The 24,194-nt window shown below is 43.5% G+C and overlaps 1 protein-coding gene across 7 annotated transcripts in view; it reads left to right on the top strand.

The window, feature by feature from the left end:
* Window positions 1–24,194, top strand: part of SH3PXD2A (SH3 and PX domains 2A) — a 373,953-nt gene that overhangs the window by 310,157 nt on the left and 39,602 nt on the right. For 6 of the 7 annotated variants that reach the window (XM_039481034.1, XM_039481032.1, XM_039481030.1 and 3 more), the window contains 2 exons: window positions 16,069–16,182; window positions 22,173–22,256. In XM_039481034.1, the coding sequence (XP_039336968.1) occupies window positions 16,069–16,182; window positions 22,173–22,256 (198 nt within the window). The remainder of the gene's footprint in view (window positions 1–16,068; window positions 16,183–22,172; window positions 22,257–24,194) is intronic. The other variant, XM_039481035.1, reaches the window with a different exon arrangement.

The raw sequence follows: 24,194 nt of genomic DNA, 5'->3' as shown, positions 1-24,194 counted from the left end.
AGTGCTCTGGGATGCTATCAGCCGCCATCTTTTGAGAGGGAAGGAAAATCCAAGACTTCAGCAGCTTGTAGCCATTAAGGAGCCAATGAAATCTTTCTCTAGAGAGAGAATGTATGTCCAGTGTTCAGCCACGTTCCCAATTGAGTTAATTGCATCCTTACTCCTTAAATTTTACCTTATTGCAGTTGTAGATTACGTTCTTCATTTCCTGACTTAAACTGTTTTTTGTATAATGTTGCTTTGCTCTGTTTATAAAGCACCCTCAATCCACCTTAAGTCTGCACTTTTGTGGGAAGGGTTGGGATCCCAATATACTCCTTATCTCCCTCCCTCCTTTCCTGGGGTGGTTGTGAGGTTTGCACTTTTGTAGGATGCTTCATCCAAAGATCTCAAAGCACTTTACATAATCTGCATTGTTATTTGCCATTAACTAACCCATGGTACATCCCTTGCTGGGTTTTTTTTTAAACACAAGACTACAACTGGAGTGATTGTGTCAACATACACAGGAAGTAAATGCCAGTTATTTAATACTGTAAATGAGGACTGTTTCTTATCAGCTGGCTCTGGGGTCTGTGTAGCTTTTTTTAAACCATTAGGAAGTAGTTTGTAATCCTTAGATGAGATTACCACAAGCCTTGTTTAAAAGTTTTATGTTTTCCTAATGAAGGTTAGAACATGGAATGTGTGTTTGTTTTCAGATTAATTTGTCAATGTAAGGAAATAACTTTTCTGCGTTTTGACTGTTACCCTTTTTTTGCTTGCTGTGTCCTCCAGAAACGCCCAACTACTAATGATGACTGATGGAAAACCTTCATTAGATCACATGATGGAGGCTTGGTTTATTTTCCCTCCTCTTCTGAGCTCTGTAGTTCCTTTCCCAGTTTTTTTTTATTATATGGAGATATACTTCTCTCCTAGAACTGGAAGGGACCTTGAAAGATCATTGAGTCTAGCCCCCTGCCTTCACTAGCAGGACCAAGTGCTGCTTTTGCCCTAGATCCCTAAGTGACCCCCTCAAGGATTGAACTCACAACCCTGCGTTTAGCAGGCCAATGCTCAAACCACTGAGCTATCCCTCCCCCTTGCTGTGTTGCTAGCAGATGCTTATGCCTATGGCTTTGAAACCTTTACAGCTGACACTGTCATCTTTGACAATCTCACATGGGTTAAGGAGTGAATGAGTATGAAGAATGCAGTCCTTACATCCTTAGAAATGGTGCTTCCAGGTTAGCTGTGGGAACAAGCTAGCAGTACAGTGTGGCCATGAGGCAAGGGAGAGCTTGCATTGCTTTCCTCCTCCCCTTTGTTGTACTGGTTAAACCTGTCGAAGGCAGTAGTGCTGCACAGACGTTGTCAATAGCTTACTTTGGACGCATGGATTGTTATTACTGGTGGTGGTTGAGATGGAAAGAACCAAGCTTGATTCTCAGATCCTAGATAAAGCTAGGTGGGAGGAATAATGTGAGCTGAGCACGTTCGATCTGGAAATCATTGAGATGTAATAGATATGGAACTCCACAATCCCACTTCAGCAGAGCTACTTCAGCACAGAACCCACTTTAAAAATGTGTATTTTTGTAAATACACAACCTAAAGAGGAATGTAGTGCTGTCTGAGGGGGAAAATTATTGTGTAGTTCTCCAGTTCAAGCTAGATCAACCTGTTGGCAAAAACACTTATACATACAGCAAATAAATATATTTTAGTTTTCTGGAAGTGGGAGACAGAAGGAACTTGGCTGTAGCCAAAGATAGCGCAGGGAAAGTGATCTGCAAACTTCCCCATACCACTTTCCCTGTGCACATAAAATGTGATCTGCAGCCAGCATCCCCTGTGGTTCTACTCATGGGGCCTCTTCAGAGAAGGAAGGAAAACAAAAAAACCCTGAGATCATTAGACTTATGTCAAGTTTGGTCCAACCCAGGTCTCCACTAGTGAAAAGCTTGTGCATGTGTGAAATCAGTGTGTGCTATCTGGTAGTCTTAATTTTACTGATTGTCACATGGTCCCACCAGTCTCTTCATAATCCACTATCTTCTGCCATGGATTTTGAAATGACCGATTCACGTGCACCTTTCAGAATGGTTATAGTAGCAATCTAGAGTTTGAGTTCAGGGTTCAAGAGTCCCAGCTCCAGTCAAATTGGACACAAAGTACATTGTCGGAGAGCTCTAGTCAAGGGGGAGGGAAATGTCTCCTGTCAGCTGATTAATCTCTCTCGTACTGGCCAACCACATGTGTACTTTTGTTCCTTCCCCCACTGTGTATCCCAGCGGTTTTCAAACTGTGGATCGAGACCCCAAAGTGGGGTCATGACCCCATTTTAAAGGGGTTGCCGGGGGCATGGGCTCTCCTTCCCCTCCCCCTGGTGGGTCATGTAGTAACTTTATTGTCAGAAGGGGGTCACGGTGCAATGAAGTTTGAGAACCCCTGGGTATCCTATGGGATGTACTGTGCCTCTGCCCTATAGCAGCATAGAAGGTGCATGGTTGCCTGATATAGAGTACCTGGTACACTTACCTCATCACCTACTGTAGTGCTACTATTTTCAGTGACCTCTTTGGAAAGAACGTCCCCTCCTCCCCCCTTTCATGGCCAACAAACAGGGGAATATCTCATCCAGAGTGACTACGTTGGATTTGTCCATGGTACCGGGTGCTGCCTGTGAGGACTAAGCTGGCAAATATACAAGGACATGTACAGTATTTCCAGAAAATCCTTTTGCTCTGAATGGATCTTATTTACTACAAATATTGTACAATACTTGCCATTCACGGGCAGCGGGCTGAAGCCAGTCTGCTCACACATTGTAGCGTGCCTGCCTAAAGATAGCTCTGTGCATGCCATGGTTGATAGGCCATTTCCTTTATGACTAAAACACTCATTTTCTTTGCTTGCTCCAGGAACAAAAGAAACTAAGGCAGTGATCTGCTCCTTGACGATGACTTGGGTTATGTGGAATGTAGCCTGTGTCATACAAACGGGTTTGGCTTTTTTTAATTTCAAGAATATTTAGTGTCCAAAGAAGTTTTTTGTTTTTGTTTTTTTTCCCCAAGAGGGTATTGAGATGCCCAGAGCCTTTGGAAAACTGGGGGGGCAAACCCCAGTTGTGACACCACCTGATGCCAACTGGCCTATACAGCCTGCTGGCCTCTTCTTCACTGTGCTATAAATCTCCCATTCCAGCCCCCTTTGCAGTGCTGGCTAGACCTTGGAAGTCAGACCCATGTCTTTTGGCAGTTGGCCTCGCACAAGCTAGCCAGTGGTGCTTCACTGTGCTGCTGGCTTAGGGAGCCTAGCGTACAGGCTTGGTCTGAAGGAAAGCCTTGATTTTCATTTTGCTCGGCACTGGGATTAATCAGGCTTGCAAGCCAGTCTTGGCAAAAGCAATTAGTGGGCAGTGCACTTGACTTGCAAGGTGTACAGGTCTGGTGTATGTAAGGACTGTGTGGTCCTCTGTTCTGTATAGGTTCTCATACTGCACTCCTTGCCGTAATCTGAGCGCTTTCCAGGGGTGCGTTTAAATAACGGGGCCAAACATGCGACAGATTTTTTTTCTCACATCCGCTGCCTGCGGGGAGAAGCACATGTAATGGAGTGTCTCGTTTTGGTAGGGCTTTTGGGTGGTTTGGTTGACTGTGATTATTTGGGGTTGGTTTTTTAAATTAGCATAGCGTCATGTATATGTTCGAGTAAAATCAAAGAAAAGTGCCTTGAATTTAGGGCAGGAGATGTGGTGGTTTGTGATGGCCCTTAATTCCTGGGAGAGTTCATTCCATAGATTCAGACCTGCGCCTGAGTAAATTCTGTCTCCCACAGACAAGCTTTACCCTTGTTGTAATACATGCCAATTCTCAGATGTATGACAATTGGCTCGGTTGCATCTCGCATTCCAATTGTTTGATCCACAAACTTTTCTTATCACTTTAAAAAAAAAAATCCCCAGACACCAGTCAGTCAAATCTTACTAGCCATTGACAAATGTATCGTGAAGAATATAAGCGTCAGTTTTGTTCCTTTTGTTTTGTTTTGGAATAAGTCTGATTCATCAAATTAATAAAATATGTGTAGGGCTGTCAGTGCATCTCTGGCTTCTGATACCATTACAAACCCATCAAGTATTGTGCTTGAGGCTATTTTGACATCACCCTAACATGACGCTGCAGCATTTCCAGGACTGTGTTTTTAATACTTTGACAAACATCCATTGTTTTTATTAGTGCCGTAACTCATAAACTATCGCAGTTAAGAGTTGTATATCATCCAGTCTTTTCTATTTCTACCCATTCAAAGCACTATTAATTTTCCAGAGCTACCAGGAACTGCAATTTGAGTCTCTGTACAACAGTGGTAGGACAAAATATACATATCAAGGGGAGAAGTGTAATATGCATGTACTGAAATGCTCTGAGAAATCAAATCCAAGCAAGCTGGATGTTAGGCCAAAACCCACAGAGTATATGGGCAGGGCGCTGCAGTCCTGGGCATCTCTGAAAGCAATCTGGCTAATTCAGCTAGCATTCCTCCAGGAGAAGCTCACATTGCAATGGTCATTAAGACATCCTCTCACGGGGTGAAATATGCACCGCATACCTCCCACACCAGCTCAGCTGTCAGTGTCAGAGCTGAATTATAACAGGCAGGGTAAGAGGTAGTGAAGGCACATCTGAGAACAGTAACAGAAGGGAAACAGAGGTCCTGGTGCATGTGGGCAGTGGAGGTGCAGCAAGAGGACAAATGAGTGGGGAGGCAGAGGGATTAAGATCCCGAATCTGGAACCAAAGATCTAAGGCTTTTAAAACACTTTTTAAAACGCCATGTCTTGTTCTCCCACATATAACACCCTGAGTTCAGGATTCTGACTTTTCCTTTGCTGCTGTTCACTGCCTCAATAACCCCTACAGCAGAGTAAGGAATGCAGCTCCCTCTCTGTTAGGCGTTAGTGGGATTATCAACTGTTGCTGGAGAACCATAGACCCTGATCTCAGCTCTTGGCCTTTCATTACACCTTTTTTTAACAGTTAACAGCTCCATAAAGCAAAACATTCACTGGCAAGCAAAACAAGCAAATCTAGCAAAACCCAGCCCTCCCAAGACCCCCTCCCCTTTTTTTAAACACTGCTTCCATCACCAAATTAAGCAGAGTTGCTTTAGACTCTGCTCTGTGTTAAAACACAGCTTTGTTTTTGAATACTCCCTAAAGAGAGAGAGAAGAAAACAATATTTCAAAGAGGACTCTGCGTGTGTTTCCTGCTGAGTGTTCTGTGAGGGCTGGATGCTTTCAGGCTAATGTTCCTGCTACATTTTTGCAGATCCTCCTGGTGAATGTCTGTTTGTTGAACTTTATGGGAAAGAGCAGGGTTGTGCTTTTCCGTCTGTTTTTCATGGATGTGATTTCTTCACTGTGTGCATAACCGGCTCATGGCAATGTCCTGGGAGCACCTATCTCTGCTCTGTAAAGCGCAATGTGTGTATAGAATGCTTGGTCAGGATGTAAGCACCTTGGCTGCTGCCAAGTGGAAAAAAACTATCCTGGAACCGGGGAAACTGTATAACATGACTACCTGGTAGGTACCAGTCTGCAAAGCTGTGCTCTGGAGACTTGTAGCCGGTGGTGGTGGTGGTGATGATTGATATCCGAAAAGAATACTTTGGCTACATTCAAAACAGATATGAGCCTTCTGATTATTTGTTTTCCCCTGCCCCCTCTAAAATTCCCTGTAATTGTCCTGTCATTCCCACCATTGTCGGTGCAGTGGCAGCAGGTCAAGGTTTCTTGACCTGTCAGTCCATGATTCCCAATGGGGTTAGCTATTTCTTGGGGTGGGGGGAAGGGGAGAAGGAGAGAGAGAGATGCTCCCACTCCCTACCCCTGCTGTCTCTCATACCAGCAGCACCCTGTAACCTGTTGTGATCCATGGGGAACTGCCTTTGAAATGCCAGATGAGCCAGCACAATCTTTGAAACGTCATGGGGCTCACTGGTAGCATGGACTAGCCCAGGGGTCGGCAACCTCTGGCATGCGGCTCGCCAGGCGGGCCGGGCCAGTTTGTTTACCTGCCGTGTCAGCGGGTTCGGCTGATCACGGTTCCCACTGGCCGCAGTTCACTGTCCCAGGCCAATGGGGGTGGTGGGAAGCCACGGCTAGCCCATCCCTCAGCCCGGACCACTTCCCGCAGCCCCCATTGGCCTGGGACAGTGAACCGCAGCCAGTGGGAGCCCAATCAGCCAAACCTGCCGACGCAGCAGGTAAACAAACTGGCCCGGCCCGTCAGGGTGCTTACCCTGGTGAGCTGCGTGCCAGAGGTTGCCGGCCCCTGGGCTAGTGAGTTGAACTCAGGGTGTCAGGGGTTCTAATCCCAGCTCTGACCCTGACTTGCTGTGTTAACTTGGGCAAAAAGTTTATTTCCACATGTGGAAAATGGAGATGGTGATAGACAAGGGTGTTGCGAGTCTGTAACCAACATTTCTGAAACATTTTGCGATCCCAGGATGGAAAGAACTGTAGTAGGGCTAATCACTTGACACCAATGCTTTGGGAATTGTCACAAAGTGTTCTGGAGCACAGTTGAGCTTGACTGATGGCATGGAGCTGAATCTTGGATTTCTGGGGTTGATTATGGGGGATGTAAACAGTTGTGCATCCTTGTGGCTGATATTTAAGTACTCAAGCAATGCTCTAGCCACAGGGTATGTCTTCCCTCCCATCCCAGTGTTAGATTTTTTTCCTTTTTAAAAAAAAAATGCTTCTTACCTCAAAGCTGGCTGTAACCAAATCTGCAGTGAGTGCAGCCTGTGAAATGGTGGTGTGTATTTCAGAGATGAAAGCTGCCTTAAATATTTCACTAAGTTGAATAATTTATTCTTGGGCTAGACACCTCCTCTGCACGGTGATTCATGGTCCAGCCTCTACTCCTAAACTACTGCAGCCAGCTCCTTGTTTTAAAAGTGCTCTTGCACCAAACACCATTTTAAAAAATGGAGATCTGCCTGCTTAAGAATTGGGTTGATTGGGCAAAATCCTAAGGAGAAAGTGTCACTTTAAAAACATTGTTTTATATGTTGTATTAGTTTTAATGCTGATGAAAGATGCTGGATTGACAGTCCTTCTATTAGCAGAATTTAGCTAGCAGAGATCATGGAAATTTCCATCAATGTACAAAAATTAGATTAGATTACTAAGAAGTGGATGAGAGAGTGGATTTAATGCTGCTGAACGCTCACTACTTCCCATTTCTGATGCTTGCAACTTACACACCCTTTGTTGCTCCTGCATATTCCCCGAAGGGTTTGCCCTGAGAGTTTAGGCTAGATCTGTGCGCCAAACCAGTGAATCTTAATCTGTTCCCTTCTACATCTCTCTAAGGAAGAGAAGTGTTAGAGAACTGTTGTAGAACTTCAGAAAAAGGAAAGTATCTGAAATAACTAAATGTATCTTGGAATTATCATTATCCTGAAAACACTCTCAAGATTGGTCAAGTCATTCTCAGCCTTGAATGAAACACTGCATCTCTGAAGGAAAATGTCTGACTCAGAAGAGCAGGCCTGCATGCCAGGTTTTGAAGAGCCCTGATTGTATCTAATTAGGAATAACTCAAGAACAGTTGCTCCTGTATAATATGGTCTAAGTCAGCAGAACCTATTGTAAAGGGAGCAGTTTCTTAAATGCAAGTCATGTGTCAAATGTTCCAGTTTGCTGCTCTAGCACATACCTTGTTCCCAAAACTTCTGGGTTTTGTTTTTTAAAGTAGCATTGACTAGAAGAATACATGTAACTCGCTCCTGTAGGTGAGATCTGTGCTTCTTTTTAAAATGTTGTTGTCCAGCCCCCTTTGGGGTATAATTGTTTACTGTGTCAAATTCTAAAAACATATACCACTCTCTCAAAGAGAGAATACTAGTGAGTGAATTTTAGTGAGTGTCAAATTGCTTGCGAAATCCCTGGCTAATCAGGGCTCCAATTCACCAGGTCAGACAGCTGGTATGCAAAGAGGCTTCCTGTATACCGAAAGCAGCATTCTGTAGCTAACTGAGCAAGGGAACCTGCTTTAACCATTCTGAAATACAAAGACACCTTGAAGGCCAACCTCAAAATGTGCTAGACGTTGAAACCTGGGAACACGTTGCACTGGACAGACCCAGATAGAGAAGTCTGTGCCATGAGGCTGCATCCATTTTTTGAGGAGTGTCATGTAAGGTCTTTTTGCAGGAGAAGAGAGCACATCCTAAGGTCAACAACTCCTCAAGCCCTCCCTGTAACTACTACACTTGTGACTGCATCTGCAAACCCAGGAGTGAACTCGCTTCCAATGTGAGAAGCCATAAAAACAAATAAACCCAGAATTTAAGTCAATACTAGCTGAACACTCATCTGTCGAAGAGACAGGAGAATCCATCACCACAGTGGGCCTTAAACGCGCCAATTTTTTTTAATTCAGTGGGTGAGACCTGTAGTATCCAAAGGGGAGATAGATTGGGTCTTTAAATCCTCCCATCCAAAGGTCGGGGTGGAGATAGGGATTTTCCAGGTTTTTTGTCTTACTTTTTTATGTTTTACATATTAATGTTATGTAAAAAGTAAACTTTTTCCTTAATTTCCCTCTAATTCTGTTTTTTGTTTGTTTTTGTGACCTACTTCCCTTATTTTTTTTTCTTCCCTCTCCAGCCCTCCCCCTAACTTTTGGAATGGCCATGGTGTATCAGACTATTAGTCCATCTAGCCTGCTGTCTAACAGTGGTTAGTGCCGGGTGCTTCAAAGGAAATGAACACAACAGTGCAATTTCAAGTGATACATCCCCCTGTCATCCTCCTCCCAGCTTCTGGCAATCAGAGGTGTAGGAACACCCAGAGTACGGGGTTGCGTCCCTGACCATCATGGCTAATAGATCCATCAATGGCTATCCTCCATGAACTATCTAATTCTCTTTTTAACCCATGTCTTCTTTTGGCCTTCACAACATCCCCTGACAATGAGTTCCACAGGTTGACTTTTTTGTGGGAAGAAGTACTTCCTTGTTTGTTTTAAACCTGCTGCCTATTAATTTCATCAGGTGACCCCTCGTTCTTGTGTTATATGAAGGGGTAAGAGTGGGAACATAGGTCCTCCTAATAATGGTGGTAAATGAATTTTTGGAGACAGTGGATTTTCATGCGTTGCCATCCTAACACATGTGAGTTGGTAGCCATGAATGAATGACTGAGGTAATATATTGTGGGGCTTTTATCCCTAAGTAACCAATGCAGATCCAGCCCAGGTTCCTGACCTATTAGGTGGCTAGATGGAATGAGTTGTCTGTCTGGTTCCATTTTCTAATCATTCCACCAAACCCACCATCACAGTTATCGATCAGCGTCACCCCGGTAGGCAGACTCAGCACAGACCAAAGGATTGAATGGGCATGGGGACAAAATCCCCTACCTACTGCAAGAAGTAAGCAGGGTCAGGACTGGGGCATGCTGTTACTAGCAGTGTGCGGGGGAAGCTTGCATTGCTGCTGATGCTGTCCTTGGTTTGTGACTACATGGCGGATTCCAGCCACTACCTTTTTGTGAACGAAGCTCCGATTAAAATTAATTGAAAAAGAAGTATTGGATCACACCTCAGAGTTATGCCATCTTTGGCATTAAATTCTGATTAGTGTCTGAGATTAGGATGAGCCTGTAAGGGTTAATCTAAGTCGCAATGCACTGTGTAATTTTTGCAGATGGTGCGAGCGCAAGAGCTAGCCTCGTACTGTCTTGGCAGCGCACAGAGAGAACTTAGCATAATTCTCTGCAGATGTTGCTGTAGAATGGCTTTAATAATGAATTCTGAAGTCAGGCTAAACTCCTAAACAGAGGAAGGGAAAAAAAAAACACAAAAGAAATACATCACTTGATTCTGCTGTAGGAAAAGAAGTCTCTTAGCACAGTTCCTGTAGCAGGCAGGGTTAGGGGGGAAGCATATCAGTTTGCACCACGGTAGCCCAGACTTCGCTCAATTGAGGGCCACCTTGGCTACTTGCCCATGGCCCGTAAGCCCCATGTAATTTGCACAAAATGGAGCAAATGGCAGCTGTCCTAATCTCTCTCAGAGGGGTCTCCCTGGCCTGTGAAACTACAGTGCTAGCATCCAGTGCTCTGTTATCTAAATGGAATGTTGCCTTCTTGAACCTGTGGTCTCCATCTGTGGATTGCATTGTGAAACTAGTCTGCGTTTTGCCTACCTTCTGGTTAAGCGTCTGTCGGCTCTTACATTAGAGGGGAATTTGCAACATACAGGGGTTATAGCTGGGACTTGCCATCATGAGGCCAGCTCTCCGTTTGTGAGCAGTGAAGTAACTCCCCAACTGAAGTCGAAGTTGTAGAAGTGGCCGCAGGCTTGCTCGTGTTCGACAGTTGCAGAGGTTGCCTCACTTTTCAGCCAGGGAGGTGATGTAGAACGGAGGGGCAAAGGCAAGGTGGCTAATGGGAATGAGCGTAGGGAAGTGAAGACTATATCACATCTGAGATGGAAGCAAAACTCCGAGCCTAATGTGCTCAAGTCCAGGGGAGACCGGATAATCTGTCCCAGAATCCTGAAAGAATTGGCATGTGAAATTGCAAGCCCAGTAGCAAGGATTTTTAATCGGTCAAATCTGGGGTGGTACCACATGACTGGATGATGGCATAAACACAGTGCCTGTGTTCTTAGTATGCCTGATGTAGGGCAACCACTAGAATTTTCCATTCCGATGGTTAAGCCAGATAATTGTGTTGGGAGTAGCAGAGGGTAATGCTGTGATGCCTCCCTTCTGTTTGTGAATCGGGCATTGAATCTGTTCCATGGTCTGTCCTGAGTGACCGCAGTCACACACTGGAGTGTCCTTCATTTTCCATTTGTGCAGCATCTGCCATGATTTGCACTGATGCGGTTTAGGGTTGCCCATGAGCTTGGCGGGAGATCAAAGCCAGGGGTCTTCTGTGTCAGGTCTTTCACGAGATGTTTATTTGTGACTCCTGTGAACTCCATTCAGGTTTCCAAGCTCCATCAGGGTTGAGGTTGCACTGGCAAAGGTTAAACGCATGGGTCCAGAAGAGTTTGACTTCAAACTGTGGTGAGGGATGTTGTTGAAGTCTTGGTGGCTGGGGAGAGATGGTCGTTTTCCACGATCTGCTGGAATTCCCGAAGGGTTGCGGCATCACGGTGAATGGATGGGGGACAATGTGTGGCAGCCAGTGAGGTTGACTATTTAAGGAAGGGAGGGGGAATCAACCTGGGCACCTACAGACCCATTAATCTAACCTCAATAGTAGGTCAGGCTTTAGAACAAACATTGATAGTAAGAATAATTAAAGAAAATGGGATAAAATGCAGCATGTGCTTACTATAGGCAGATGTCAGACTAATCTGATGTCTGTCTTTGATAAGCAAACTGATTTACTAGACAAGGGAAATATGCAAGATCTCATTTATTTGGATTTAAGTATTGGGGGAAAATATTAAAGAGGTGAATATGGGGATTAGTACAAGAATTGTAAGGTGGGTAAGGAACTGGCTAAAAGGGAGATCACAGTGGGCTATGCTGAAGGGCTAGAGGGTGGTTACTAGTGGAGTTCCTCAAGGCTCAGCCTTGGAACTGATCTTATTCCATATTTGCATTAGTGACCTTGGCATAAAAGGTTGGAGTGTTCTAATGAAACTTGCTGATAAGACAAGTTGTGAAGCAGTGTCCGCACTGAGGAGGATCAGAATATCCTACAGGAAGGGGTGTGTGTGTGTGTGTGTGTGTGTGTGTGTGTGTGTGTGTGTGTGTGTGTGTGTGTGTGTGTGTGTGTGTGTGTGTGTGTGTGTGTGTGTGTGTGTGTGTGTGTGTGTGTGTGTGTGTGTGTGTGTGTGTGTGTGTGTGTGTGTGTGTGTGTGTGTGTGTGTGTGTGTGTGTGTGTGTGTGTGTGTGTGTGTGTGTGTGTGTGTGTGTGTGTGTGTGTGTGTGTGTGTGTACACACACTGGGGGGAGGGATAGCTCAGTGGTTTGAGCATTGGCCTGCTAAACCCAGGGTTGTACGTTCAATCCTTGAGGAGGAGGTGCAAATGCAGTCCTAGGAGGTATTTCCAGTAGAGAGAGGGGGAAGTATTAATGCCATTGTACAAGGCCCTGGTGAGACCACATCTGGAGTAGTGTGTACAATTCTGGTCACCCAAATTCAAGAAAGATTAATTCAGACTGGAGAAGGGGCAGAGAAGGGCTATTAGGATGATCAGAGAAATGAAAAGCCTGTCCTATGAGAAGCTTAAAAACTTGACTTGTTTAGCTTAGTAGAACAAACTGAGAGGGAATAGGATTTCTTTCTATAAGTATCAGGGAGGAGAAAAGCTATTTACATTTGAAGGACAGTGTTAGCACAAGAACAAATAGGGATAAAATGGCCATAAATAAATTTAGGCTGGAAATTAGACGGTTTCTAACCATCAGAGTGAGGTTCTGGAACAGCTCCCAACAGGAGTAATGGAGGTAAGAAACCTAACAGGCTTTAAGATGGGGCTTGATATAAATGTATTAACAGGATAATATGATGGTGTTGCCTTACTAATTTTTAATGCACATCTCCATTTGAGACTTAAAAATCAAACCATATTTGAAGAAAAATGAATTGGTAATGTTGGAGCTGAGTGGGCAGGGGAAGAAGTTATTCTGTTGTAACTAGCCAATTCCATACATGTTTAGTCGAATCTTCTATTTCAGGTTTTACGGAGGCCTTGCAGGGATTGTGGGTGCTGCTTAGCAGCGCAGGCGCTTCACGACAGCTTGTCATCTGAAAGCTCCTCTTGGGGGCATGGGTCTAGCTCAAGGAATTTACAAGCTGTGCTAGGAGGCAGTGGAGCCTGGAACCAACTTAAGCCAAACTGGGGAGGCAGGTGGGGAGAAATAACCAGAGCTCTGAGAAATGTAATATAAAATACGCTTTCATTAAATCAGTATTAAGGTTGAGAGCACACACTCAAAAATTAAGACTTCTATTATAATTTTTAAGTTGGCCACGTTGGACATGCAAAGTTATTATCTAGTCCTTTGCACAGTTATCATCTTAATCTTCTTTGGAGGAAGGGTTTATATAAACTCTTCCAGTCTAATTAGTATCAGCTGATGGTTAGCTTCTGGCATACTAATTGTGTGTTTGTTCACTATAAATGTATGTTACATTTCATATGATACCCATGTTAATAGGCTACTGCTAAAAAAACAAACAAAAAAACCCAAAACCAAACAACAAAAGTCTGTTTTTGAAATTACTTGGCTCTGTTAACTTCTCTATATCCACTGCCATGGGTGAGCACCATGTCAGGGAAAATCTACCTCCTGCTGGGAAGGGAGAACTAAATTTAAACTCAGACCATGAATATTGTGAAATAAAGTTTCCAAATCTCTGTTGGGCCAGAAAATAGAAATCCATGTCTGAGTGGCGTTACATAGCAGCTGTGGAATGGCTGGCCAGTGGATATGGTTTCCTGGGGTACATGGTGTATTCAGTCCTATAGAGTAGAAAGGAGTGGGTTTAATACCTGTATATCCTTCCGGTGAAATCTTCCATCATAGCTGGACCTGGAACCAGCACTGGGGGTTTTTAACACCCATGTTGAAAATGTGCTTCAGTTAAGAGGACTGAAGTCATCGATTAGCTGGCTTGTGGCCCTGGTGTCTGACCCAAAAGGGTGAGGCAGAGGGTTGCAAGATTATTTAGGGGGTGGGGGGAGAGGGTGTTTGCAGGATAGTGCAGAAGTAAGGGTGGCAATCTTCAGAGCTGGGTGGCTGGAGAGTGGCGGCTGCTGACTGAGGGCCCAGTTCTGCAGGGCAGAAGTAAGGGTGGCAATACCATACTGGGCCATCCTTACTTCTGCACTGCTGCTGGCAGCGGCTCTGCCTTCAGAGCTGGGCTCCCAGACAGCATCCACAGCTCTCCAGCTTGCCCAGCTCTGAAGGCAGCAGTCGTGCAGAAGTGAGGGTAGCAGTATCGTGCCCTCCCTCCCCAACCCATACCCTTGTGACCCCTGCACAACTCCTTTTTAGGTCAGGACCCCTACAATTACAACATTGTGAAATTTCAGATTTAAATAGCTGAAATCATGACATTTACGATTTTTAAAATCGTATGACTGTGAAATTGGCCGAAATGGACCATGAATTTGGTACGGCCCTATTCATAAACTCAACCTGTTCCTGCAGCACCTTACTGGATGGGCTCTGCACACCTGGAACCTCACTTGTAAGCATTCCACCAGCGGTCCCCACCACTGTTCTGATCGTAAGCTCTCCCAGACAGGGACTGTCCTTCACTATGTGTGCTGCACCCAGCACAATGGGGCATCAATATCGATGGGGATCTCTAATAGCTACTGTAATGCAAATAATTCATTGGTCTGTAAAGTGTTGGGAGGTACAGACAGAAGGCAGCTGTGTATTTTCCTTCATACCTCTCTGGAGACTGTAGAACTAGGATATCAGAAATACTTTGCACTAACAGTTCTAATACCACAAGCTGCTATAGAATGGTGTATCTAGTCCCCTTTCTTATTAATATCACAGTTTTTGTTTGGGTGGCAGCATTGTCTAGTGCAGGGATCGGCAACCTTTCAGAAGTGCTGTGCCGAATCTTCATTTATTCACTCTAATTTAAGGTTTCGCGTGCCAGTAATACATTTTAACATTTTTAGAAGGTCTATTTCTATAAGTCTATAATATATAACTAACCTATTGTTGTATGTAAAGTAAAGAAGGCTTTTAAAATGTTTAAGAAGCTTCATTTAAAATTAAAATGCAGAGCCCCCCGGACCAGTGGCCAGGACCCGGGAAGTGTGAGTGCCACTGAAATTCAGCTCACATGCCGCTTTCGGCATCCGTGCCATAGGTTGCCTACCCCTGGTCTAGTGACTACAGTAGGGCACGAGAAGTTTGTGTTTCGGGTAGCACCCAGAGGCCCCACTTCACTAGGCATTGTACAAATATTTATGAAAATAGTCACTGCCCAAAAGATCTTACAGTCCAATCAAATATGCAGCAGATGTAAGAAAACAAGAGGCAATAGGGGTGGGAGGACAAGGATAATAGTGACAGTGATAATGGTGATAATCTGTGTGTGGTTCAGAGACGTGCATATTTGTGTTTTTTATGATGGTATAAATAAATGGATGTCTCCAATCCCCAGTGGTGCTCTAACTAGCATTATTAGCCTGCAATTTTCTGTAGGCGGCATGGTAGAAGTGGGTCTTAAAGGGGTTGGAAGGAGGCTGGAATTAATGCTTTACAGACTGAAATCATTACTGAATCATTGCATAACTGTTAAATATATTTAACCTCTCTATTCTTCCATTTTCCCCATCTCCATAGCGTAAACTACTCAAGAGTACCTCCAGGGTGTAGAATTCAGTTACTGTTTTGATCTCCTAAGGGGAGAGGTGCTCTAGAAACTTTAATATTTTGTATCCCCTTTTGAAGTGACTTTACAGAAGCCTTGGTGCAAGGATTAAGAAACTACTGCCTTTGACTTTTATTAGAGACCAGATGGGGGTGAGGTAACATCTTTCATTGAACAGACGTCTGTTGCTGTAAGAGACACGCTTTCAAGCTACACCGAGCTCCTCCTCCTTGATTTTTATTGTTTGGAGGTTGTTGGGTTTTTTGCCTTCTGGTGCTAGGGTTTGTGTGGCCCCTGCTGTTTTCTCTTTAAAATGTGTTGACTAGAGCTGTGTCACTAAGACTTGTTTTAAGTGGCTGGATCAAAGAATCTGCTAATGGGATTCTAGTTATTGGAACAGGGACTGTGGTGAGGACAGAACTAAATTCTGAACGGAGTTCTGCTACCGAGTCCCCATCTGGTCGTTGCATGGGGGCAATAATGAGCACCTCTGGAAAGCTCTGTGCAATCTCCTGATAGTACAGTAGAAATGCTAAATAGTGCTATTGATGTCTGCTTCTAAACTGCTGCAGGGCACCTCATCATTGACTTGCAGAGCTGTCACTGTTTTTGTTTGCTGGGATCCTGCTGAGCATCAGAGTTGTTTTAGGGGGCTATTCCTTCCAATGCTGATGACTTCTCTTTCTCTCTTGCAGGTTGGTGGTTTGTGAGTACAGCAGAGGAACAGGGCTGGGTCCCTGCCACATACCTGGAATCCCAAAATGGCACTAGAGATGATTCAGAAATTAACACCTCCAAAGCTGGGGAAGGTATGAATTCTTTGGTATCTAGGGGAATCTTTCAATTAGTCCTCTTGATTTCAGAAATCGGATCCCTTTTTTTGAAAACAAGTTATCAACGACCGACTGCAGTGACTGCATGAGTGTGATTCTTAAGCCAGTTCACTGGCCACATTTGCTATCTAGTAACAGCAAATTCACTGCCATGGAAGAGATCAGACTTGAGTATCAGGCCTGAATTTCTTCCTATTGGGCTAGCTGAGTGCACCGGGGATTCAAAAGCAAAGAGTGCCATTTGTTAATGGTAGCAAATGACACTCAAGACAATCAGTCTGAGCAGCTTGTGTCCTTGCATATCTTGGATATCCACGTTCTGCCATTGTGGGAGACAAATTGCACAGTGAAGAATTTCTATCAAGATCAGTGAGTGTCTTTTTGTTTGAGGAGAAGAGTCTCCTGAAGATAATTCTAATATTTATTAGAGATGCTCAACAGGAGGAAGAGTGAATTCTGCTCCTCGCTTTTGGTAACTTTTTCTCTCTCTACAGAAGTTCAGCACGTCTGTTACATTTTTTTTAAATTGCCATTAGAATTAGATTTCATTGTTTGTGGCTGTGGGTGGAAGGGTAAATCGTGTTAGAGAACTGTCTCACTCCACTAAAGCCGAAGGGTCACTTGTCATGGTAAGAAGTAGGCTTGCATGTATTCTAGCTGCATCATTTTGGCTAGGAATATTTGAATCAGGCTCTAAAATTGGGATAGTATGATTACACCAGTGTCCTCCTACTTAACCACTTCTTAATGGAATATTCATGCAGTAACTGTGTACAAAGGACACTGTTTTATTATGATTTACTCAATTCTAAAGAATCCATCACTGTAGTACCTGGGTGCCCTTTATGTAAATGTCCACGTACAAACGAAACGGAAGTGTAGCTCTCATTCCTGTCTATGACCCTCCTATCTGAACATGCTTTGGGGTGACTGCCACTCTATTAGGAACAAACACACACAATAGATTCTTTATACTGTGCCCCAAGGGTGACAACTCTGGTTTATCCATGGCTCTGTAACAACTTTCCTTGGTCTAAGCAAGCCATATCCCAGGCCATTAAGGGTTCGTAGACAGAGGCTACGACCTTGAATTGGGCGTAAAAGTGGACAGTTAGTCAATGAACCAGACTGGTGTGATGTGTTCTCTTCAGCAGAAACAGCACAATGTTTTAAAAAACAAGAGCTAGCTGCTTTCACTGAAATTGTGTTCACACATTTCATGTCTGTCTCTTCTGACATCTCCCCCGTTTCCTTGTCTCCTAGGTCACATTAAATGTTTCAGACCTCGTAGTTGCTTAAGCCTTTCATACCCTTGATTAATTTCTACATGTCCTTGTTCATCCATATTACCTTGTTTAAATTACTTTTCACGGAGTTGTTGCCAGATGGCACATGTAACCCTGAGGCACAGAACTTTCTTTGAACGGTTCCTGTATTTTCCCCTTTCTACCCTCACTTCTTTGTATTGCTCTCCTCAGTTATGCTCAACACACTCTGCCTTCTTCCAGAATTGGATCTGCTGAAATTCGAGACGTTATTCTTTGCCTTTTCGGTCTCGCTTCAATTCCCATGACAAATAATATTACGTTATCTCTGCTGTTGCTTTGATGTGCCCCAGCTCTCCTTTTCTCTACATTTTTAATAATTCTTTCCTTTTATGTCATAACCACATAATCAAAGACTACTTCTGTTCTTTATTTTCCTCCTATTTCTTATGTATCGAGGCCATTCTTTACCTTGCCTCATAATAGAATGGCTGCATGATGATGATTATTAGAAGCATAGGGGAGAGTAAAAAGTTTCATATGCTTTAGTTAAGAGACAAAGAGGAGGGCATATGCTAGGGGTTTATGAAGTAAGGAATGGTAGAGGAGATAAAGCAGTCTCTTCCATTTACCCTTTTTCATAATACACAAAAAAGGGGACTGCCAATGAAATTGAGACACAACACGTTTAGGGATGATAAAGTAAGAATATAGAAAGGTTAAGGGGTTTGAGAGAGCCAGTGTTCCAACTGGAGTTAGAGCAAATGAGTTTTGATTCTCAGAGCTTTGTCTTTATCTCCTGAAATGTAAGAAAAACATTTTAAAAAGAGATCAGAGTAAGTCTGTTTATGTAACAGATGATAAACCTGTGGAACTTACAGCACAGGATATTATTGAAACCAATATTTTAGGAAGACTTTTCTTAAGTGATTAGATGCTTATATTGATGAGTAACATCAGCAGTTACCCTAGCTCTAGTGAACAAAATTCAGCACTGGAACCAAACTTCATCAGAGCTTAGGGCTGTTCAGAGCTAGTATGAGCCTTCAAGGTCCAGGATATAAAAGGTTTGTCATGAAAGGACAGGAATATATCTCCATTATGTGGAAAGGTTTTTATGCCTTTCCATGTAGCATCCGCTGTGGACCACTGTTGCTGACAGGAATGCTGGATTAGATAGAACAATAGGGAGTTTGTTGTGTTCACTGGCATGTCCGCAGAGCTCTTCTTTGATTTATTCCTTTCTCTGGTAGAGTGTCCGAGCAAATCCCTCGGTTTGTATCTGGATAAATGAAAACTGTAACTTGAGTGTGTTCTTTTTCCCCCACACCTTTAAGTTCTCTCTTTGTCTTGTTTCTCTTTCTGATCAATGCTTTCTAACACTGTCCTACTCTCTGTTTACTCTTGGTTTAGTTTTTAATTCTGATCTATCTTGACCGTAATCCAACCACCACTTTACCTCCTGCAGTATTCCGGTATTCCATCCTTTAGCATAATTACAGCAAAATGAAAGCCTTATGCAAGGAAATGTAGATTGGAGAATCTTACCAAATTAAACTGGTCGGGGGGAAATGACATTAAGAGCAAGGTGTGAAGACCACTAGTCTCCTGTCTAGGACCTGAGTTGTAAATCCCTTGTTCAGAAGCCCAAGAGAGTTCAAGTAAGCCTTTTCCAGTAACAGAATTTAGGTTTTTGGCCAAAACTTTGTGGTCTATAAACTGCACCTCGCACTTTAAAAAAAAAAAAAAAAAAAGTTCCTTCTCCTATTCGGACCGTTGAGTCCCTCCCACCCTTCTCACATAAAACCCTCTGGTTTAGAACACTTTGATTCCAGCTGAAAGTAACTTGGCTTCTGACAGGAGTGGGAAAAACCTCTGATTACTCAGAGGAGCCAAAGCCCCAGAACGAAGGATTCCAAGAATATGCAATGACCTGTATTTCCTGCCACTTCTTCCCTGAGCACTCAAACTCCCACTGAAGCCAACAGGAGTGGTATAAGCGCACCCTCTCTCTGGATAGTTCTGTTCAGGGTGATATTGATTATTAGTAGTAATAATTATATTACCGTAGCACCTAGGAACTCTAGTGGTGTATATTCTGCTAGGTACTGTGCCGGCACAGAACAAAAAGACGATCTCTGTCTCAAGCTTATAATTTTAGACGAGAGACAACAGATGGATACAGACAGAAGGCAGAGTACAGGAAACAATGAGACGATATTGGTCAACATGACAGGCTGTGTACTCGTCAGACCAGCAGCCTCACGGTTAAGTGTTTTTTGTTGGTATCATGGAAAAGGAAAGTTTTAAGCAAGCTCATGCGGTATCTGTGCAGTAGCTTACAAGGAGCTCCTCCCAAGTGTGAGGGGCAGCATGGGAGAAGGCACGAAGATGCTTGTTTGAAAGCTTAGGTTACTAATTATTTATTTATTCCTCTTTAATATCTCTGTGCTTTCCATGAGCAAATCACTCTTCTCTTCCATTTTCTGTCATTCTCCCCATTTTGATCCCCTCTACAGCATGGTCATGGAGAACCATGCTCTGTTTTGGTTACTGATACAGGATGTCCCCAGACTGACCGAACGTAGGCATTACTGGATACTAGGTAAAAATATCAATAATTCAGAAGTCCCATTGAAATTCACTGTCATTGAGGCTCCTAAGTCATTTAAGGCACCTTTTAAAAATTTGATCCAACATCAGTAAATCCATACTGTTGTATTTTGCACTTAATTAGCTGTTTTGAAGCTTAATGTTTTGGAAGAAGGAATATAGAATATACCTCACATACCTTCTTTAAAGCAGCAATGAATGCCTTTTTATAATGCCGAAACTAGTATGGAAGCCTTTATGTGAAAGACAAAGGGTATGTCATTGCCTTTGTCTTGCCTTCCCAGTTCAGTGGTTATTATATTAAAATCACAATACATGAGCACGAGAGTGAACTAAAGGACTGTCCCATGTATGTGACCTGGTAAACTGTGTTTTCTGGCATTTCAATCAAGAAGTATCCTCTGTGCACAGCTATTTCTTTTTTTTTCTTTGTTATAATTTTAAAGCATAAGAATTAGTTTCACACTCAGTAACAATAATTTAACTCTGTCATGTTCACTTCTTGAACCCTTGAAATTTAAGAGTTAAAGATTATTATTTTAATGGTAGAAAACTGAGGCTCTAAAAATAAATTGATGGGCCTGACCCAAGGAGTGTGGATTGGGAGCTGAACTTCCCCCAAAATATGGGAATGTTCAGAGATTTCCATTTCAGTTTAATTTTAACTATCCGTTTCTAGTCAATATTTAGGAAAGCTTCCTGATTTCTGTGGTTTTTTGTTTTTTTAAAAAAAACACCTTTGTACAGGCAAAATATGTTTAAAAAATCAGTTTGTGGTAGAAAACGCATTTTCTCAAAAAAAAATAAAAATCGTATACTAGTGATAGCATGTTAGTGCTCAGGTACTACAATGAAGAGCATAGTACGACTTACCGTATATACTCGTTCATAAGCCAAATTTTTTTAGTAAAAAAGGGAAGCACCAGAAAAGGGGGTCGGCTTATGAACGGGTATAGAGAGGGAGAGGTGGGACACAGCCCCTCCCCCCAACAGAGGGAGCAAGGAGAGGCAGCACAGCCAGAAGGGAAGAGGCAGGGCCAGAGTCTCTCTGCTTCTTGCCACGCTGCTCTCCCCCCAGCCTCCAAAGCAGCTGCAGCTCCGGGGCTGGCCGGCTGCATCCACGCCGCCCGGCCCTGCCCCACAGAACACACTGCGGCTGTGCCGCCCGGCCCGCTGGAACATGCTGCGGCCGCTTCGCCCAGTCCGGCCCACCGGAGCAGGCTGCAGCCGCGCTGCCCAGCCTGCCACAGCAGCTCCAGCCAGGTCAGAGACATCCTCCCCAGATAAGGTGGGAGGAGTGTGGGGGTCCCGGGCTAGGGGTGGGGTCATGTGCGGGGTGGTCACAGGGGTTACTCTCCTGACTCCAAGCTTCTTCTCCACCCCACCCCCCAATAAATAAATAAATAAAAATTCCCCACCAGTTGCTGTCCCAGCCAGTCAGGGTAAGCAGCTGGCTCACCGGGACACTTTTTGTTTACTTTGTTTACCTTGAGGGGAGGTAAACAAACCATCTCGGCTCCCCAGCGGCTTATCCTGATGGCCCCTGAATTATAGGGTCAGCTTATGAATGAGTTAAAAAGCGTTTTTCCATTTTTACTTATCCATCTTGGGGGTTCGGCTTATAAACGAACCAGCTTATGATCAAGTATATACGGTAATAGCTTTCTACAGGTCATATAAATACTTACTTTAAAATATATACAGTATCACAGCCCTGGACAAGATCAAGGCCCCAAAGATCTTGCATCTGAGTAGAGGAAACGGCAATAACAGCTCTTCAGAGTTTCAAAGTCCTAGACACGCGTTATCTAATCCAGGGTGTAAAAACTAAAATTCTAATTTGTTTTAAAAGCCAATAGCAGAGACTCCTAGTAAATGCAATGACAGTTCTGTTGCTGTATGTTCCTGGGGCTCAAGAAGTTAACTTGTCTCCTGTATTGTATAAACTAAAACCCAAGAGTGTTTTGCATTCCACTTAATCAGTTCTTGCTAACAAGACCAGTTCTCATAATTATGTTGTTTTTATTCCCCACCCCTCCATCATTTTTCTTTTCTTTTTTTTATGTTTCCATCCATGTTCCAAACTAGTTTCTAAGCGACGCAAGGCTCACCTGAGACGCCTGGACCGGCGATGGACGCTGGGCGGGATAGTCAACAGGCAGCAGAGTCGAGGTGAATAGCTTCCTGTGGCATAGTCCCCTTAAAAGCACAAAAGCTGAGGAGCTGCTGCTGCTCCTCATCTCCTGCCATGTAGCAGGCCAAAAGGGAATGATTGGCATGTCTTTGGTTGACCCAATCTTGTTTACTTGGTGATAGACTTAGGCCTGAGCTGCAAAATTCAGATGTAGATTTCAGACATCACAAAGTATTGATTTTGAGGGTATCTGGAGTCAAAGTTTGGTTCAACCCACTCAGAGATGAGTCAACAGCAAAACTTGGCCCTGGAATCTGACTCCCCACCCAATCTGAGAGCAGTCCGATCTGGTGTTTGCTTCAGGCACATTTCTACTCTCTCTTTCTTAAGTTTAAGCAAATCAACAAGTGATACTTTTACAGTTCCTTATCAGAAAAATGGAGAAAATATCTGGAAACACAGGGATGCGTGAACTGCAAAAGCATCAGAGATTGAGTTTGGATGAGCACCTGGATGCATCCTCAGACTTCATCCAGAAAATTGAGGCCTCTAGAGAATGTATAGCTTTCTGGCAATATTTTTGATGTTTCCGGTCAGGCCAGTAATGCCGCAAAGACGGTCCTCCTTTTGGTGTTTCTCCTTGTGGTTTCAGTCTCAAACAGCCATTTCTGTAGAGGTTCCCCAAAAAAAATATTGGAAAAGAGAACTTGGTCTCAAGGATTCAGCCTTCCTTTTTAGGGAAAGATTTAGATAGAGATTGGAATGGTATTTACTGGCCTTCCCACTATCTGAAGATTTTTTTTTAACATAATGCTAACATTGACATTGTGATTAGCTTTTTCCAAAGAACTTGAACCACGAGACACTGATGAAATAACCAGAATTGTGGATTAAAAGATTTACCTCTCTGTGGGATAGTCCTGACTCAGCAGGTTCTTGGTGTCAACCCCATGCATTTGGGGGATGGAAGGAATGAAAGTGACTTTCCTCTATTATTGCTCTTTGCTTAGAGGAGACCTTTGCAAGGGAATGAAGCCAGACCTATGCACAAGTAAATCCCATCTTCATTAAAAATAAATGAATGCTCTTAAAGGTGCTAGCGGGGGAGGAGAGGGAAAGCAAAACTTATGAATTTAGATTCCACTGCAACGTGGATGTTTCTGTATACAGGGAAGGAAACCCCAGTTGTCACCAAATCTGTGTGGTTGGTTACAGATTGTTGTATTATTTTGGCCTCCTCAGTGGTTCCCAAAAGCAAATGCATTTTGTTTTCATAATAGCTCCACCATCTAGGAGCCAAAAATGCCATGAGAAGACCAGATCTTGTTCCTTGCCCAACAGAGGGGTCCCTGAGCCAATGAAAAGCCTCTGAAGAATACAAGTGCACATACTAGACATGAAGATGCTGAAACCAAAGCACTTATTTCTGTGCTGCAGAGAACGGGAGGGTTTTTTCAGTTTGAACGTACATAGCCGTTATTAGATAGTTCTAGAGTGACACTCTCTCTGACCAAGAAACTTGAATTCCCATGAATAACAGCAATTTCCAAATATCAGAGGGGTAGCCGTGTTAGTTTGGATCTGTAAAAGCAGCAAAGAATCCTGTGGCACCTTATAGACTAACAGACGTTTTGAAGCATGAGCTTTCGTGGGAGAATACCCACTTCGTCGGTATTCTCCCACGAAAGCTCATGCTCCAAAACGTCTGTTAGTCTATAAGGTGCCACAGGATTCTTTCCAATTTCCAAATAGCATTTTCAAACTGAGCAAAGATACATTTCTTGTCCTATGTATTATATTGCATGCAAAAAATGACATTATACTATTTTAAGTTTGCAAAATCAAGCACTAAGAATTAGGAAATGCTGATATTTAATGTACCTGTGCAGTCTTAATTTGGCCCCCTTGTACGTATGCATTCTGATTGTCTTTAATTTATATGATCACATAACGCATATGCACAAGGGGGCCTGTTC

This window comes from Mauremys reevesii, linkage group 7 (genome assembly GCF_016161935.1).
Source record: "Mauremys reevesii isolate NIE-2019 linkage group 7, ASM1616193v1, whole genome shotgun sequence".
In the NCBI taxonomy this organism is placed as follows: domain Eukaryota; kingdom Metazoa; phylum Chordata; order Testudines; family Geoemydidae; genus Mauremys; species Mauremys reevesii.
The sequence above is the reverse complement of the archived record's forward strand: the minus strand, read 5'-3'. Positions and strand labels throughout refer to the sequence as shown.